Source organism: Schistocerca americana, chromosome 6 (assembly GCF_021461395.2).
Source record: "Schistocerca americana isolate TAMUIC-IGC-003095 chromosome 6, iqSchAmer2.1, whole genome shotgun sequence".
NCBI lineage: Eukaryota > Metazoa > Arthropoda > Insecta > Orthoptera > Acrididae > Schistocerca > Schistocerca americana.
The window spans coordinates 419,859,939-419,879,010 of record NC_060124.1 but is presented as its reverse complement, the minus strand read 5'-3'; the positions used below and the strand labels follow the sequence as shown (position 1 = coordinate 419,879,010).

Here is a 19,072-nt window from a genome sequence, read left to right as displayed (position 1 = left end):
AAGACAGCCATTTCTAAAAGACAAAGGGGATAACTCAGTAGGCAACAGCAAAGTAAATCATCCAACCTTTCAAAACAAAGAGATGGACTTGCCCACCACAGACAACAAGGATACGTTTCTGCACATGGGCAAAATCATTTTGTGCACATGACTTGTATAACAGCCACTGGACAAATTCAGCAACAGTATATCCATTGCTGTATGGTACTGGATGATGCTGGTATCAACAATGTCAGTTTAGAGATACAGTACATGTTGTCACATTAGAAGCTCTTTACTTAAAATTAAGTTTTGTTTTATGTACATTGTTACTGAAAAACACAAATGACAGTACATTAAATTTACATCCATTTATAATACAAGCTATTTACAGTGTGTTAATAAATAATGAATCTGCTTTAATTTAATAGCACCATATGTAACATTTACATAATTTTTGAAAGTAGCTTGGTGAAACAGCAGCACGAATAAAAGTGGCAATGATGATGGTGACCGGCATGAGTAGTTATGCAGATGAACAGGTACATTGTGTAGACTTGCTTTTAACTCACAGGTGTCATCTTTGCTCGCATCTGTACTTTTGCTTTCTGTAAGTAAATCAAAGAAATTTTGATTCAGGACTTGAGTTAGTTAATAAACAAGCAATATTAATTATGTACATAGAACATCTCCAAATTAAAAAAATACTAATAATATTTTAAAATTACATTCATGTCAAAAATCATTCAACTTACCAATCCACCACCTGTTATTTTTGATTTCTTTACATCCAGTTTCTCCTCACGTTTCCGCTTCACTTCTTGTAGCCTTGAAACAAAAATATTATGTCAAATACCTCAGAAGTCATGTAAGTTATATTTCATTGCTTTCACTAGTCACAAACAGCAAGTGAACATACTCTCATGGAAGAACAGAATCTTGCCAAATAACATGGGAGGGGTTTTCCACATATTTCTAGTAAATGAAAACACTGAGCACTTATTCTGCCTTATTTATCATATTTAGACATGGACATGTGGTCTATATTTCTGCTAAGCTAATAAATAATTAATATATTATGTAAGTCTATATTGTCATAAAAAGATCACAAACAACTTAACATCGAAGCACATCAGCTTAAATGAAAAGAGTCATTTGGATAATTTAGTGTGAATGAGCTTCTTATTAGCATACAACCAGCACAAAGACTTGCGGACAGAAATCAGAGCCTTGGAAGTAACAAACAAATCCCATTCACAAACCAATTGAAAGGAAAATTTATCACCTGTTATGAAAATAAAACCTCACAGACAAGAAGTTTAGTATTAATCACATTAGTCAAGAACAGGAGAGATGTAAACAGACATACATGAGCAATTTAATGTTTTCTGGTCATAACAATAGTTTCTGTTAAAATTAAAGAGCACTTGGAAATGATCTACTGTTCACAGCTACCCAACATGATAAGAACAGCAATGCTACTGCAAAATTGTGTGTCATGTATTACTAACGAAAATTTCATTATATTCTCAAAATCTATTTTTGAGGAAGAAATCAGAGGCTGTAAAAAGATGAGAAAAAAATCTGGCATACACATTATCTTGTAAGAGTTTTATAATGCACAATGGCTGATCAATAGAGGACAATTACATTGTAGTGGTAGTCCAAGAGAACCAAGCATGTGGACAATTTAAATACAATAAAGAAACAAGAGTCATTTTCATTGTACCAAGACATCCCAAAAGCCAAAGAGTAACAGCTTTCAGACCAATAACTTCATTACACATGGATTCTATAACAATAACTCACACAAACAAACCAAGAATGAAACCATCTGTTGCAGATATTGAATATTGTACATCACAGACTTTTTAGTTAATGTTCCTGTTGGTATTACTTCATAATGCACCATACATCCGAATATCTAATTTCAGGAAAATTAAAATCATTCAGTACATACTAAATGAAATAGAAGTGTTCAGTGTAATGAGCATTGTCTGTCCACTTCCTGTGATTTCCAATACTTTCAAGACCTTTTTCCAGAAGACAGAGTTGCTAACTAACTATAGTTACAGACACAGTTACAGGAATCAACAGAGAAACAAAAACAGGCAACTTTGCTGCACAAAGGATAACAGTCATAATATATTTGGACATAACATCCCATACATAGCATAATATGAGGAAAGGGGAGGGTAGCTGTGTACCAAAAAGTGGAATAAAGTTCCATAACATAGACATAAATGAATATTGTAGTGAGCAGCTCTTTGAGTATATAATTTAATAATATACTTGAAAACATTAAGAGATAGTGGTTCCCACACTGTACTGACCTTAAAAAGGAATTTTTTAAGCTTTATTAAGTGATCAGTGGGGGCACCAATAAGATATACTACAAATAATTTGGAAGCAGTTTTGTGTGGAGATTTCAATATGGATTTTATCTCAGACTGTTCTGATCAAGGACATTTGACCTACCATTCTTCAGCTGTGGCTGAATCCCAACAGTAATGTTCTCAAAGAGACTTGAAGGATGCCCAATTCCAACAGACAGTTTATTTCTAAATAAAGAAGTTTTCATGAATTAGATAGGAGGGCCACAAAAAATGATTTATGTGACTATGGTGGTCAAATGGCACCAACAAAGCATCCCTATTAAAAGGGTATAATTAAGAAAGGAAACACGTAATTTAAAAAAAAAGATAAATTATGACCCTGTTACACTTTTCTGAGTGAGTTAAGTGGAAGTACAAGGGGGAAATGTTTACCAAGGGCATACATAGATGAGAAATTTCATCCCTCCCTGAAAATATGCTTACAAAATTATGAATCCAGTTCCATTTTACAATGCATCAGAAACAATTACAGTGAAAGCCAAGGAAAATGATGGTTAACATCTTGGATAAAAGTATTTTGAGTCAGAAAAGAGCAATGTTGAACTGACCACTAGATTTCTCTGAGAGGTGGATCCACCAGCATGAAAGACAGCTGGCAATAATTTGTTCTTGTAGAAAAGCAGTAACTGTGGAACAGTTGTCAGAAGAGCTCAGTTACTTCAAATGTGGAGTAGTCTGTAAATGTCACCTGAGTAACAAATCCATCAAGGACATTTCAACCTTTCTGTAGCTACCCAGCTGTACAATTGGTGACGTGATGTGATTGTGAGGTGGAAAGGAAAAGGAACACCCACAGTTAACCAAGACAAGACGGACCTCGTGTACTTGTACTGATGGCCAAGAACCATCAACTATTGCAGAGGATGGTTGTAAAAAATCACACCAAATCAGTGGAAGGAATCAATCAAGTGTTACCAACAACCCAGCTAGCACAATAACTATGCATACGGAGTTAAAAAGGATGAGGTACAATGGTCAAGAAGCTTCTCATATGCCACACATTTCTCTACTCAGTGCTAACCAACACTTGAAGTGGTTTAAAAAGTGTTGTCACAGGATAGTAAATGACCGAAAATGAGTGATTTGGAATGAGAAATCACATTATAACCTGTGTCAATCTGAGTGAAGGATTTGTGTTTGGAAAATGCCTGGAGAATGTTACTTGCTATCATTGTGTACTGCCAAGGGTGAGTTGCATAGGATATGGTGATAAGGTATGTTTTGTTTTGTTTTGTTTTGTTTTGTTTTTTTCATGGTCAAGTCACAATCCTTGTATTGAGTTAAAATAATTGCTAAATGCAGAAGGAAATGAACACATTTTACAGTATTGTGTACTGTGTTCCCTAGAGGAACAATTAAAAGATAATGATGTTTGTATCAGCAGGACACTGCACCTTGTCATAAACCATCATTTGTGGACAAAAACATTTCTGAAATTAACTGGCCTGGATCCAGTGGAACACCTTTGGGATACATTATGACACTAATTTCATTCCAGACCCCAGTGTCCAACATCATTATCTTCTCTAGTGTTAGCTCTTCAGGACAAATAACGTGCCATTCTTCCACAGACATTTAGACACTTCAATGAAAGTGTCCCCAGCAGAGTTCAACCCATCATAATGGCAAAAGATGGGCACACCCCATCCCATATTAATGTTGACTAATAGATGTCCAGAAATTTTCGATCAGTCAGTGCATGTTTAGTACAGACGGCTAGTTACAGTCGATAATTAAAGGGACACTACAAGCAGTATTGCAGTATTCTTTATTGTGTCATCAAAAAGGCAATAAACTGTTTACTATGCGAATGAAATTCAAAATCTCACAAACAAAGTGAAGGCAACTCAGTTCAATATTAGGTAAACAATGAATAAACTTAGTAATGGAAATGATACTATACTCCTTGGTGACAGCACCAGTAAGATAGATTGTAATAAATTTAAATCATTGGCAACTGTTGGCAAGAATTTATTGATTTTAGTCTTCCTGGACTTGCCTTCAGAACTGCCTTCTCTTCATTATGATAATTCAATCATCTTCAGTAGCATATCATCTGTTGTTCTTGGCTGATACATTCACTCAATATTATGTTCACACACTTTTGCATAGTTAGCTGTGAATACTGTCTCAATGGTCTATCAGTTTTTTTAATTGTTTATATTATATTTAATTTTTACTGTCAGTATGCTCGTTAAGAGGCATGCCTTCAAGTTACAAACTTAAGATATATAGGATGTGACAAGAGCCAAATTAAAACCCAGCCAGCGCCTAACAAGTTGCAGCAATTAGGCACCATCCAGGATGCCAAATACATTCGTGTTCTATCACTTGAGGTATGGTGACTAATTACCTCAAAATCCAAGAGCAATGTTTGTTAATATAATTTCTGGAAAATGAAATTACCTTACATTTATTACTGACTGCATAAGAAAAATCACTACAATGTGAAAAATTTGCTGATACATTTATCATTTCAAAAGCTGCTTACTAAAGTGAGTACAGACTTTAGAATATCAGATAAAAACCGGTGATTCCAGAAGAACACCATCTTAAAGGACATGTTCTGTACATTATTTAATTACCAATGCTTACATAGTTAATCCAGTTCTTCCCAGCAGACTGAATTATTACAAATAATTACAAAATTGGTTACAAAATACTTTACAAACCATTTCAAATAAGTTGAATTGGTGATTTGCAGAACACAAATGAATTAACTCTTTACAGACCAGTGATTTTTTTAGAATTATAGTGACACACAATAAAACTGGGCTCTATTGTTATGAACTTAAATATGTATTTAAGTCCAAAAATTTGCTGGGTGTCAAGAATTAAAAAAAAAAAAAAATCAAGGTGCAACCCTGTCTAGATTTTGGCATCTGAAAATGCCAATACAATCAGTAGCCAGTACCGGGAGACATAATCTTTTTTATATTAAAATGGTGTACTGTACATGGTCTCTAACCCAGATCATTGTCTTTTATAGGCAATGAAACATATTTAAGATCACTCACTAATGATGAACATGGCGTCCGGTACAGTTGTTTATAGTGAGAAAGTGAACAAAAGTTATAGTTGTGTGGTGAAAAACGGAACATATGTAAATTATAACAGTGAAATAGTGAAGCTAAATGAACATGTATCAAGCCTGCAATTAATTGTAGATGTACTAAGGCGGGACATTGCGCATTTAGAAAATGAAAATGCCGAACTGAAACAGGCGCGTAATATCCCGATCGCCAAAGCAAGTAAAACACGGAACTGGGAGCACAGGACTAGCATGATCACGGAAGAAAGAACTGAAAAGGTGATAAATACAACGAATGGAACGAACCGCAGCAATAAAAGCGGTTTCAGTGTCCTACCTACAATAAACAAGTGCTCTGAAGTGGATATAGGCCTAAAGGCAGAAAGAACAAGGCAACATATGTTTACTAGGCCAGAAAGGGTTGGTCGTGTGAAACCCAGTGACTGTAGAATTACTGTGGTAACAAAAAACCATTTTCATGCACTAGATTCAGATATAAATGTGGAATCCAGAGAAAACTGTGATGACAACAACACACCGAATCTATATAGTGAGAAGCACATGAGCAGAAACGTCCGCAATAAACGTGAAGACAAACTCAAAGTGAAAATATTCTCTGATAGCCATGGATGTGAGATCGCAAAAATACTACGTTACAGTCTTTGTATACAAGCAACTAGTATTGTCAAACCAGGTGCACCCATCCAAGAACTCGTTAGAAACATAGAAACTGAAAATGATCGTCATATTGTCGTCATAGCTGGAGCCAATAATGTATATAAAAATGACCTCCACAATGCAACACAAAACCTTAAGGCAATACTAAATTCAACAGGAGAGAAATCAGTTTTTGTAGTCGGAATTCCACATAGGCATGACCTTTCGGAATGGTCATGTGTGAACGTGGAAATCATAAAAGCAAACAGGCAATACTCAAAGATTTGCAGGGCCTACCAAAATGCATATTTTATAAGTATGGACTCCTTGCAAAGAGACTGTTACACGAGACATGGCATGCACCTTAATAACAGAGGCAAGAAGATTCTGTGCCAAAACATCAGCATGATACTGAAAGCATCTGATAACCAAGAAGTAATTGCTGCTCTTCCAGTTCCTTGCTTGACGCAAGCAGAGCCTGAAGAAATGGTTACTTCTATTGCAGCAGTAGAAGTAGAGGTGGAAGCAGCAATTGTACCTACACACATAACAAATGCTGCAGCAGCAGTACCTACCACACTTCATCTACAGGATTCAACAGCAGCAGAAGATGAAGCAACATCCAAATCTCCACTGTCACCAGTTGCCACAACATTGCCTACAGCAGCAGCAGCAGTACCTATCACACTTCACCAGCAAGATTCAACAGCAGCAGAAGAAGAAGCAACCACCTTATCTCCTCAGTCACCAGATGCCACAACAGTGCCTCCAGACACCACAGCAGCAGTTCCATCAATTCGTCTAGTAGCAGCTTCATCTACAATATCATCACAAGGAGGGAAGAGTAGGTATACAACAGTAGATGTGCTACCACTCCAAGTGAACAAATTTTTAGTAAAAGGCAACAAGAGGCAGAAATCCAAAAGATAAGCCCTGAAAAACGTTTGAAAACCAATCACCATAGTGTTCAGTGTGTAAGCAATAAGAGCATGGATCTTAAAATATGTTACCTTAACGTTCAAGGACTGAAAGATAAAGAACTTATCATAAATGAGTTTGGTCTTGATAACCAGTTTGATATTATTTGTCTGAGTGAACACTGGGCTAATGAGAATGAACTTGCAGTTGCCAAATTTGACAATTTTAGTATAGTAAATAGCTACTGCAGGAAAGAGCACATTAGAGGTGGTGTGGCAATTTATTCCAACCAGTCACTCAATTGTACAATAACCAAACTAGACCTAAATTCCTTGTGTGATCAACAGCACTTTGAAGTTACGGGTATAATCATTAATAGTCATAAGCTAATAGTAGTATCCATGTACAGATCACCAAAGGGAAGCATTAACATATTTTTAGAAAAAATGGACATGCTATTGAGTGAATTAAGTAATATTAAATGGCTACATTATGATATTGCAATAGGAGGTGATTTGAATGCTGATTTTGATGTTACTAAATGTAAGGGTAGTGTTGCACATCTGGAAAACTTACTAAGACAATACAATTTACATCATGTTAATAACAGGCCCACAAGAAACATAGCATGTTTAGATAACATCTTTGTAAACTTCAAGACCACTGAAAACACATGCGAAGTTGTAGTGTTCCCATTCTCGGGCCATGACTCCGTATCTCTAAATTATGCAAGTAAAATTCCCCTCAATAGGAGCAATACAAACAGACCTGTCCCAACAGTTGTGATTACCAGACCCATAACTCAGGATAAAATTAACACATTTCGTAATTCCCTTGCTGACAGAGACTGGTTTGGCCATTGTATTGTCAATGGACATTACACATCAAGTAATGACCTGCCAGCCAAAATAATATTTGATAGATTTTTTGATGCATTCTTGACCCTATTTAACCATAGTATTCCCATAAAGAAAATCAAAATAAAGGACAGCAGCCCAAATACAGATCTCAAAACAGACAAAATATATGGTACACTAAACAGCTGACAGATCTAAAGAAACAAGTTTTGTTACTGTACAACATATACAATAGTATGAAGTCTGACTGTGCCAAATCAGCCTATGTGGAATGCAGGAATGAATACAAAAAAGCCATCCTGCAAGCCAAAAAAACCTACAATGCCAACAGCATACATAATTCCACCAATAAATGCAAAACCGCTTGGAAAGCAATTAACAGTGCTGCCAGAGATACTAAAAAAGACAAAATTAATATCCCACCACAAACACTCAATGAGTTTTTTATTAATTCAGTAAAAGAAATAGGAGACGCAATTATCAAACCAGACATTAGTCCATCAGAGTTACTCTCCCAAAATTTGGGTAGACAGTCACTAAATACAAGCATGGTACCCTTCTCCGAAGTATCGCCTAGATATGTACAAGGGGTCATAAAACAACTGAAATCATCTGATAGCTTAGATATATATGGCATATCATGCAACCTGCTAAAAAAAGTGTGTGACCGCATTCTCTACCCCTTAACCCATTGCATAAACAAGTGCTTACTTGAGGGATATCTTCCTGATGAGTTCAAACTGTCTAGGATCATCCCAGTATACAAAAAGGGAGATAAAGACTCTCCATCTAGCTACAGGCCTATTTCAATAGTACCCGCATTCTCCAAGGTAATAGAATGCATCATGTACCAACAATTATCATCTCACTTTGAGAATCTAGGAATAATTAGTGCTACACAATACGAGTTTAGGAAGAATCTGTCGACCATTGATGCAATCAACACGGTAGTCAGTTACATCCTCAAAGTTTTTGAGAACAAAGGCTTTGCTCAGGTCTCATTCTGTGGCCTAAGCAAGGCCTTCAACTGTGTTGAGCACATGCCACTACTAGAGAAACTAGAATTCTATGGCATCAAAGAAAACAGTCTCAGACTATTAAAAGCTTATCTCAACAACCGTAAACAGGTAGTTTGTGTTGGTAAGGAAACATCAAGCATAGAAAATGTTAAAGTAGGTGTGCCTCAGGGATCTGTACTGGGGCCCTTCCTGTTTCTGATAATGATCAATGACCTCCCCTCATTTATTAGATCCACCACTGTATTGTATGCAGATGATACGACTTTTCTCCATAGCAGTAACAATCTTAATTATCTTAAAACCTGTGCTGAAAATACACTCACTCATGCAGCATATTGGTTCAGAGCAAATGGTTTCCTGCTAAATGAAAATAAAACTCAGCAGATAATCTTCACTCTAAGAGACAAGCCACTATCTGATGACCCTAGATCTGTTAAATTCCTGGGAGTTTATTTAGACGAAAAGTTATCCTGGGGCCAACATGTAAACTATATTAGTAGTAAACTATCTAGAGTAATTTATTTATTAAGACAACTCAGAAATTGTGTACCTGAAACATACATCAGATCATCTTATTTTGCATTTTTCAAGAGTATAATATCCCATGGCATTATCTTGTGGGGTAACTGTAGTCATATACACGACATCCTATTATTGCAGAAGAAAGCCATTAGGATAATTACAAATTCTTCACATAAGGCTCACTGCAAACCCTTATTTACTAAACAAAAAATTATGACTGTAATAAACCTCTATATATACAATGTCTTAATCTTTACGAAGAAGAACCTACAAGATGTGAAACGTAGAGAAAATGTACATTGTTACAATACAAGAAGCATCAAACACATATACATGCCTTACCACAGACTATCAAAATCAATAAATAGCTATGAAGTCACAGGGCACAAGCTATTTAATAAGCTGCCACATGCCATACAGGATCTTCCGGAACATACATTCAAAGAAAGACTGCATGAATGGTTTATTGCCCAATGAATTCTTCAACTGTAAAATGCAGTAATCCAACAGATGACTCAATGTACATTTATTGTAATATAAGCTAAAATATTTCAGTAGTCAATACCTTATCACACTATATTATAAATTGTAACTTCATTTGACATTGTCAATTGCTGTAATGGCCTAAAGACAATAAAATCTTTATTATTGTTATTATTATTATTATTATTAATGCCCAAATGATGCAAGAGGACAGAATGGCATCCCAAGATCCAAGTAATTGTATCGTTCTAGAGTTCCCAATGCTAAAATAGCCAAAAAGGAAGTAGAAATGGACTTAACAATACCTAGTGGTACAAACAGATGAATGTAAAAAATCGAACTCAGAAAGTTGGTAGCAGTTGCAAGAGTCAATGAATATAAGAAGTATACATTATCTGAGAAGGGAATGAGACAGTACTGTAACAAATCCCCATGTTATTCAGTCCGCAAGCAAGGCAACCAGTAAAAGAAACCTAGGAATAAGTTGGAAAAGTTATGGGGAGAAAAAATTAAAACTATGAGTTTTGAAAATGACATTGTAATTCTGTTGGAGACCTTAAAAGGCCTGGAAAATCAGTACAATGGATTTAATAGTGTCTTGAAAAAGAGGCAGTGGGATGAGCAGCAATAAAATTAAAACATGAGCAGTAGAATATATTCTAGTTAAATAAGGTGATGCTGTCGATGCTACATTAGGAAACAAGATACTAAGGGCTATCTGTATAAACATTGCCAAATAGAGGTCACTTTTGACCTTAGTTAAAAAAATGAACAAAATTTCAAAAATTTTCTATATTGTACAATAGTAAATGTGGGTCAACAGAATGAGGTTCAGTCCTGACGTAACTTAACAGACCTCACACTACCTTGCAAGGAATGCGAGCTTCATCAATAAATTTGGCATTGCTGTCTTTCTTTATTTTTTTTTATTATTTTTTTTTTTTTTTACTGCCTTTCTGTAAATCCATTTGGCCAGTAAATAATTGTTGTACAGTCTACCCTTAATGTCAATATCTTTACCTCTTTGACCTTATTGTTTAGTATCTAGACAATGCATTTTATTTCAGCTAGTCTAGGGATATACCACCTCTTTACTTTGACAGTTTACTGTATGCATTTTGATTTCACAATTGAATATCTCTTAGTGGAAAATTTTCTTCAAATTTGACTTTAATCGTCTGGAACAGGCAACTGAATGAATCATTTGACAGTCATTCTTCAAATATTTTGTGTCAATGCAGCTGTGAAAGCATTTAAACTTTTCTCTGTAATAACCCAATTTCTGAAAACAGAAATTGGATGTCGGCCGAGAACTTGTTATGTACTCATTGATTTTAGCCATAGCATGATGATTACTGCACTGTGATCTGCAAGTTTGAGGTCAATTTTGTAGTACCATCAGTTTAGGTTACCGACAGTTGTGTCATCTCCACTGTTAACAGATAATTTCCCACAAATTGTCTATAGCAGCTTACCAAGTTCATAAAATCTCTCTCTTTATATCATCTTCTCCGACCTGGATGTTGACGACACCACACAAGGGGATTCTTTGTCCTAGGTGCACTAGGTTACAGAGACACCTTTCCAATGGGTTGATGAAATTTTCAAAATTTCCATCTAGGGAACAGTACACACAGATTACAATTAAGTTAGCATCTTGAAGTGTCCTTAACTGGTGTTGTAAATGGCAGCATTGAAACACACATCTTTCAGTACCAGTTGTTTATCTATTACACAAACCATCTAAGTACAACTCCTGAGAATGAGTCCCCACACAACTATATAACAACTGAAATGTCTGTTCTTGATGAAGCCAAGCAGGTTCTTGATAAGACAAAGTCCACGAACACAGCGGCAAGTAACAGGAGAGATAAACATCTGACACAGTCCTATGGCACAGGAAGCTCATAAGCAGTCAACTGATGGGCAGTTAATTCTATGTCCAAATCTACACAGAAGTTATTTAAGTTGATTTAATTGGCACTGAGCTTATTATTTGCATACACAGATACATTGCCATGGATAGTAGTTTCCTATAATATGTTATCATTTACAGATATTCAACATCTCTCCAGCATTATATTCCTAGTTGGACATGCCACTGTTCAGATATACATTATACACTGGGTCTCACTTCCTCACCAAAGAGTGATAATACACCAAGTCTTATCCTGGAGCACTACATTTGGACTGCCTATAACAAAGTCTGCATATTTGCAATGGTGTCATTTCCTTTTCTACTGGAGTGTTTTTAATTTTGAGATTTAATGCACTGGAGCACCACTGAGCATCCTCCGGAATAAAAAATGTCTTATCATAGAGTTCTTTGGCCATTTACTGTTGTCCATTATTTTATCTTTTTGGTTGAAATCAACACCAATTTTGAAGTTCTTATTTATTCCCTTCATTGCTAGTTTTTCAACTGTAAAACTATTGTGACTTGGGAAAGTGTATTGTAAGAAGTTAGTTACAGTTCCAGCTATAGTGCCACATGAGTTTGCTGAGGTGAACCAGGTTCTTTTATCATCATATGGCATTCCTTTTTCATCACAAGTACCTGATGTGACTACTTCGATTTTTAGTATTGGCATTTCAAAAAGTTTGCATAGTAGGAAAATATGGAGGAAAACAAGCAGAATAATCCCCACAGCAAAAAAACATCAAAATGATCAGATATTGGCTGGGGGGGAAGGGAGTGGAGAAACAAAGAACATTCAACAGCACATTGGCTCAGAATGCTAGGAAAACAGTGTGAATGTCACAATAATTATCTTCATAGTTAGGGATAGGAAAAATGATAATATGAAAAATAAAGCAAAATTAGCAGTTTTCAGCAAAATAACATGTGATATAAAATTTTTATTAGATGTAATAAAATCTGTAATTTTTCCAAATGAAAGATTTGTAAATCTGAGGATGGCAGTTTACTAATATTGGCAACTGATATTTATGAATGTTACAACTGCATTTTGATTTCTACTCCCCTCAAGGTTGAGATTCATATATAATCTTAAATTGACAGTTTGGTTCACGCATAAGAAACTTTGATCTGTCAATAAAAAGTCAACAATAATAGCAAAAATAATACAGAATTTGGCAAAAAAAACAAATCTTGAAGATACAATACTGAATTTGACAAAAAACACCAAATTTGACACAATAGACAACACCGAATTTGGCAAGAAAGTAACACCAAATTTGGCAAGAAAGTAAGACCAAATTTGGCAAGAAAGTAACACCGAATTTGGCAAGAAAGTAACACCGAATTCGGCAAGAAAGCAACACCGAATTCGGCAAGAAAGCAACAATGAATTCAGCCAAAAAGCAACACCGAATTTGGCCAAAAAGCAACACCAAATTCGGCCAAAAAGCAACACCAAATTCAGAAAGAAAGCAACACCAAATTCAGAAGGAAAGCAACACCGAATTCAGAAAAAAAGCAACACCGTATTCGGAAAAAAAGCAACTCCGAATTCGAAAAAAAGCAACACCAAATTCAGAAAGAAAGCAACACCAAATTCAGAAAAAAAGCAACACCGAATTTGGCAAAAAAGCAATACCAAATTCAGGAAAAAAGCAACACCAAATTCAGCAAAAAGGCAACAGCGAATTTGGCAAGAAAATCAACACCAAATTTGGCAAAAAAGTAACACTGAAGTTGGCAAAAAAAGAGACACCAAATTTGATAGAAAGGGCACTGAAACTGGCAAAAAAGTACCAATTTTGGAAAAAGAATAAAGTATATTACAATAATGACACCAAATATGGCAAAAAATAACATCAATATTGGCAAAAATAACAACAATGTTAGCAAAAAATAACAATGAATGTTGCACAAAATAACACTGAATTTTGAAAAAAAAACTGAACTCGGCTACAAAATAAAATGATATTTTTTCTGTCCCTATTTATGGCCGCCTGGTGTTGGTCTAAAATGGCAGCTTTGATTATCAACGCAAACTGTAGGTAAGTGTGGCATCTTGTTGCAATGTATCAGACTTTCAGATATTTATTGAGTATGATGAAGACATACATGTTACATGTTAGACCTGAACACTAGTGCCACCAAAGATGGCCAAAGTCAGAGCTATCGATAGTGAAGTTATTTGAATGTTACATGTTGTTTGCCATGGATATTAGCGGCATTTTGTGCAAACAAAAGTTCTGTAGTTTACAGGCTCTCTGTCAATGTAGAGAGTGGCAAATATAACATTGGCATTGTCTGCTTAGGTACATCAGTCATCCAACACGGTACCACTCAGCATTTTGTACATTATCAAACACTGTTTAGGAGTGACCTCGACTCAAGCATGCAACCTCCAAGATATCAAGACACAATTACTTTTAATTATTGGCTGGTAACAAGACTTTTCTGATTGATCTAAATGTGGCTGCTATTTCTGTTCATCAATAGATGAGCAGCTGCCACAGCTGTTTAACAACATGTGGGCATTTGGTAGTTAATTTATCACCCTCCAGTGCCCACTGACTTGTCTAGAATTTAATGCAAAATGTATAGTTACTGCTATTCAAGCGTAAAAACCACTTATGTAAGAGTTGTTGATTCATTATTGGCTGCTGTCAAACTCCATATATTTAATTTTTACTGAAAATAATTCTAATTTCCCTTTGTTACTGCACCACTAAGTGTCCATGAAATACTTCAAAATTTTCTCACATTAATTATGAGTTGTCTCCAAGATTTCTTATAGGAGCAATTAATGTCTCCAATCATTATTTGCATCACCAGTATTCTCATCAACTTAACTTTACAAATTGGAGGGAAAAAATATTCTGAACTTCAGCAGAAGTGTTAACAGTACTTCCTTTATTATTTACTTCTGTCTTCATGCAAATCCATTCTTTTGAAGTGTCATTAGGTCGGGAACTCAAAACTGCAATTGAGCTTGATTGGTTCTGTTTAATTTGGCTAATCAAAGTTGGTCCTATTTCACAGCAAAACAATATGATTAAAGTTTATACAATGCATACATCTCAGTTCAGTTTGATCTGAGTTAATTTTTTGTGCTACTCTAAGGTAACTGTTTTATCTATTTTACCCTAAAAGTAATAGATGAGATCTGCTATCTGGGCAGCAAAATAACTAACCACAGGAGAATTAAATAGAAGAATGTCAAATGATGAATGGCAGGTGCAAGGAAAGCTTTCCTCAAAAAGATGGCTGCTTACCATAAAAAAGAAATGCCAAGTTACAGACAGACACAATTAAAAGACACTTACATATAGCTTTCAGCCACAGCCCTCATCAGTAACAGAGAGACACACCATCCACACACAAACACACACACACACACACACACACACACACACACACACACACACACACACACAAGCACACCTCAAGCACACATGACTGCCAACTCTAGCATCACAGGCTACAATGATACATCACATGGGACACAAACAGCAATCTAGAGAGGGCGAGGCAGGTATGGTGTATGGGTGGAGAGAGAGGCAAATGTTGTCTCGTGGAGTGTGCAGAGACTAGAATGCCAACAGGTGCAGCGTCAGGAGCTTGTGGGGCAGGGACATGGGGAAAAAGGAGCAAAAAAGGAGAGAAGTGGGGAAAGATGGGTGGATGCATTAGCAGAGGGCTGCAAACAAACAATTTGGGAGATGAGAATGGGGAGGGGGTGATAGGACAGAGGGGTGGAAACTTGGGTGGAAGATGTAGGGGCAGTATGTTATCGTAGGTTGAGACCAGGATAATTATGTGTTGTAGGAATGACTCCCATCTGCACAGCTCGGAGAAGCCGGCGGTGGAGGGAGGATCCAGATGGCTTGGGTAATGAAGCAACCATTGAAATCAAGTGTGTTGTGTTCAGCTGCCTGTTATACCTCAGGGTGGTCTACTTTGCTCTTTATCACAGTTTGGCAGTGGCCATTCATCCTGGTGTACAGCTGGTTGGTAGTCACACCATTATAAAAAGCTGTGCAATGATTGCAGCAGAGCTGGTAAATGACATGGCTGCTTTCACAGCTGGCCCGGCCTCTGATAATGTAGGACAAAGCTGTGACAGGACTGGAATAGGATGTGCTGGGTGGGTGGGCTGGGCAGGTTTTGCACCTGGGTCTTCCACAGGGATTTGCTCCTTGTGGCAAGGGGTTGGGATTGGGAGTCACTTGGGGATGGACTAGGATGCTGTGGAGGTTGGGTGGGCTACAGAATATGACTTTAGGAGGGGTGAGAAGTATCAAGGGTAGGTTGTCCCTTATTTCAGGGCACAATGATATGCAATCTACATCTACACAGTTACTTTTCAATTCACACTTAAGTACCCGGCTGAGGGTTCATCGAATCATTTTCATACTTCTTCTCTACCATTCAACTCTAGAATGGCATGTGGGAAAAAGGAACACCTAAATCTTTCCGTTCGAGATGTGATTTCTCTTATTTTATTATGATGATTATTTCTCCCTATGTAGTTGGGTGTCAACAAAATATTTTCGCATTCGGAAGAGATAGTTGGTGATTAAAATTTCGTAAATAGATCTCACCACAAAGAAAACAGCCTTCGTTTCAGTGACTGCCACCCCAACTCACATAGCATATCAGTGACACTCTTACCCCTGTTGTGCGATAACATGAAACAAGCTGCCCTCCTTTGCACTTTTTCGATGTCTGCCGTCAATCCCACCTGGTAAGGATCCCACACTGTGCAGCAATATTCCAGCAAAGGACAGATAAGTGTAATGTAGGCTGTCTCTTTAGTGGGTTTGTCACATCTTCTAAGTGTTCTGCCAACAAAGCACAGTCTTTGTTTTGCCTTCCCCACGATATTATCTATGTGGTCTTTCCAATTTAAGTTGCTCTTAATTGTAATTCCTAGGTATTTAGTTAATTGACAGCCCTTAGATTTGTGTGATTTGTTGTATACCCAAAATTTATCGGATTTCTTTTGGTACCCATATGGATGACCTCGCACTTTTCTTTGTTTAGTGCCAATTGCCACTTTTCGCACCATACAGAAATTCTCACTAGATCATTTTGTAATTGGAATTGTTTGTCTGATGATTTTACTAGACGGTAAATTCCAGCGGCATCTGCAAACAATCTAAAGTGGCTGCTCGGCTTATCACCTAGATCATTTCTGTAAATCAGGAACAGCAGAGAACCTATGACACTACCTTGCAGAAAGCCAGATATCACTTCTGTTCTGCTTGATGATTTATCATGTATCATTACGAACTGTGACCTCTCTGAGAGGAAATCATGAATCCAGTCACACAACTGAGACGATACTCCATATGCATGCAATTTGATTAATAATCGCTTGTGAGGAATGGTATCAAAAGCCTTCTGGAAATCTAGGAATATGGAATCAATCTGAGATCCGTTGTTGATAGCACTCAGTATTTCATGGGAATAAAGAGCTAGATGTGTTGCACAAGAATGATATTTTCTGAATCTGTGTCGGTTATGTATCAATAAGTCATTTTCTTCAAGGTGATTCATAATGTTCGAGTACAGTATATGCTCCAAAATCCTACTGCAAACTGAGGTCAGTAATATGGGTCTGTAATTCAATGGGTTACTCCTATTTCCTTTCTTGAGTATTGGTGTGACCTGTGCTACTTTCCAGTCTTTAGGAACAGACCTTTCGTCAAGTGAGCAGTTATATATGATTGCTAAGAAAGGCGCTTGTGTCTGCATACTCTGAAAGGAACCTGATTGGTATACCATCTGAACTGGAAGACTTGCCTTTCTTAAGTGATTTGAGTTGTTTCACAACACCTAAGATGCAGAAGATGTGGTTCAGTTCTTCCAGTTTGGAGTGGTACTGTGTGATGAAGGGGACACTCCTTTGTGCTGGTTCTTGGGGGTGGTGGGAGGATTGTGGGTGTGAGGGGAAAAGGCATGACAGGAGATTTGTTTGCGGACTAGGTGTGAGGGATAGTACCTGACTGTGAAGGCCCTGAGACCCTCAGCATACTGAGCAAGGAAGTTTTTGTCACTGCAGATTCACCATCCCTGGGTGGCCAGGCTGGATTGGAGAAATTTTTTGGTGTGGAAGGGATGACAGCTGTCAAAATGCAGGTACTGTTGGTTAAACCCACAAGCCACCAACGGTACATGCATTTTGACAGCTGTCATCCCTATCACACCAAAAAATTCCTCCTGTACAGCCTGGCCACCTGGGGATTGCATATCTGCCGTGACAAAAACTTCCATGCTCAGTATGCTGAGGGTCTCACCAAGGCCTTCACAGACAGGCATTATCCCCCAGACCTAGTCTGCAAACAGGTCTCTCGTGCCATTTCCCCTCACACACCCATTCCTCCCACCACCCCCAAGAACCAGCCACAAAGGAGTGTCCCCTTCATCACCCAATACCACTCCAAACTGGAACATCTGAACCACATTCTTTGCTAAGGTTTTGATTACATATCATCATGCTCCGAAATGAGGGACATCCTACCCATGATACTTCTCACCCATCCTAAAGTCATGTTCTGTAGCTCACCCAATCTGCACAGCATCCTGTTCCATCCCCAAGCTATTCCCAATCCCTAGCCACAAGGATAATATCTCTGTGGAAGACTCAGGTGCAAAACCTGTCCAATCCACCCCACAGCATTTCCTACTCCTGTCCGTCACAGGTTTATTCCACCCCATCAGGGGCCAGGCCACCTGTGAAAGTAGCCATGTCATTTACAGCTCTGCTGCAATCATTGCACATCTTTATATATTGATATGACTACTGACCAAGCTGCCCACCAGGATGAACAGCCACTGCCAAACTGTCGCCAAGAGCAAAGTAGACCACCCTGTGGTACAACATGCAGCTGAACACAACATATTTGATTTCAATGGCTCCTTCACTACCCAAGCCATCTGGATCCTACCCTTTACCACTAGCTTTTCTGAACTGCCCCGAACTGCGCAGATGGGAGTTATCCTTACAACACATCCTCTGCTCCCGTAATTATGCTGGCCTCAATCTATTGTAAAATACTGTTCCCACACCTTCCACCCAACAGTTTCTACCCCCTCTGTCCTATCACCTCCTCCCCATTCTCATCTCCCACCCTGTTTATTTGCAGCTCTCTACCAATGCATCCACCTCCTCTTTCCCCGCTCCTCCCCTGTTTTTGCTCCTTTTCCCCCACCTCCCTGCCCACAACCTGCTAACATTGTGCTTGTTAGCATTCTAGTCCCTGCACACTCCACGAGACAGCATTCATCTC

General features: G+C 37.6%; 1 protein-coding gene across 3 annotated transcripts in view; it reads right to left on the bottom strand.

Annotated features, from left to right (window-relative positions):
• Window positions 1–258: 258 nt before the first annotated feature.
• The window catches only part of LOC124619552 (formin-2-like), a 245,192-nt gene continuing 226,378 nt past the window's right edge, over window positions 259–19,072 (bottom strand). For all 3 annotated transcript variants that reach the window (XM_047146025.1, XM_047146026.1, XM_047146027.1), the window contains 2 exons: window positions 735–807; window positions 259–587 (listed from right to left, as the gene is read on the bottom strand). In XM_047146025.1, coding sequence (XP_047001981.1) covers window positions 543–587; window positions 735–807 — 118 coding nt within the window. In that variant the 3' untranslated portion in view covers window positions 259–542. The remainder of the gene's footprint in view (window positions 588–734; window positions 808–19,072) is intronic.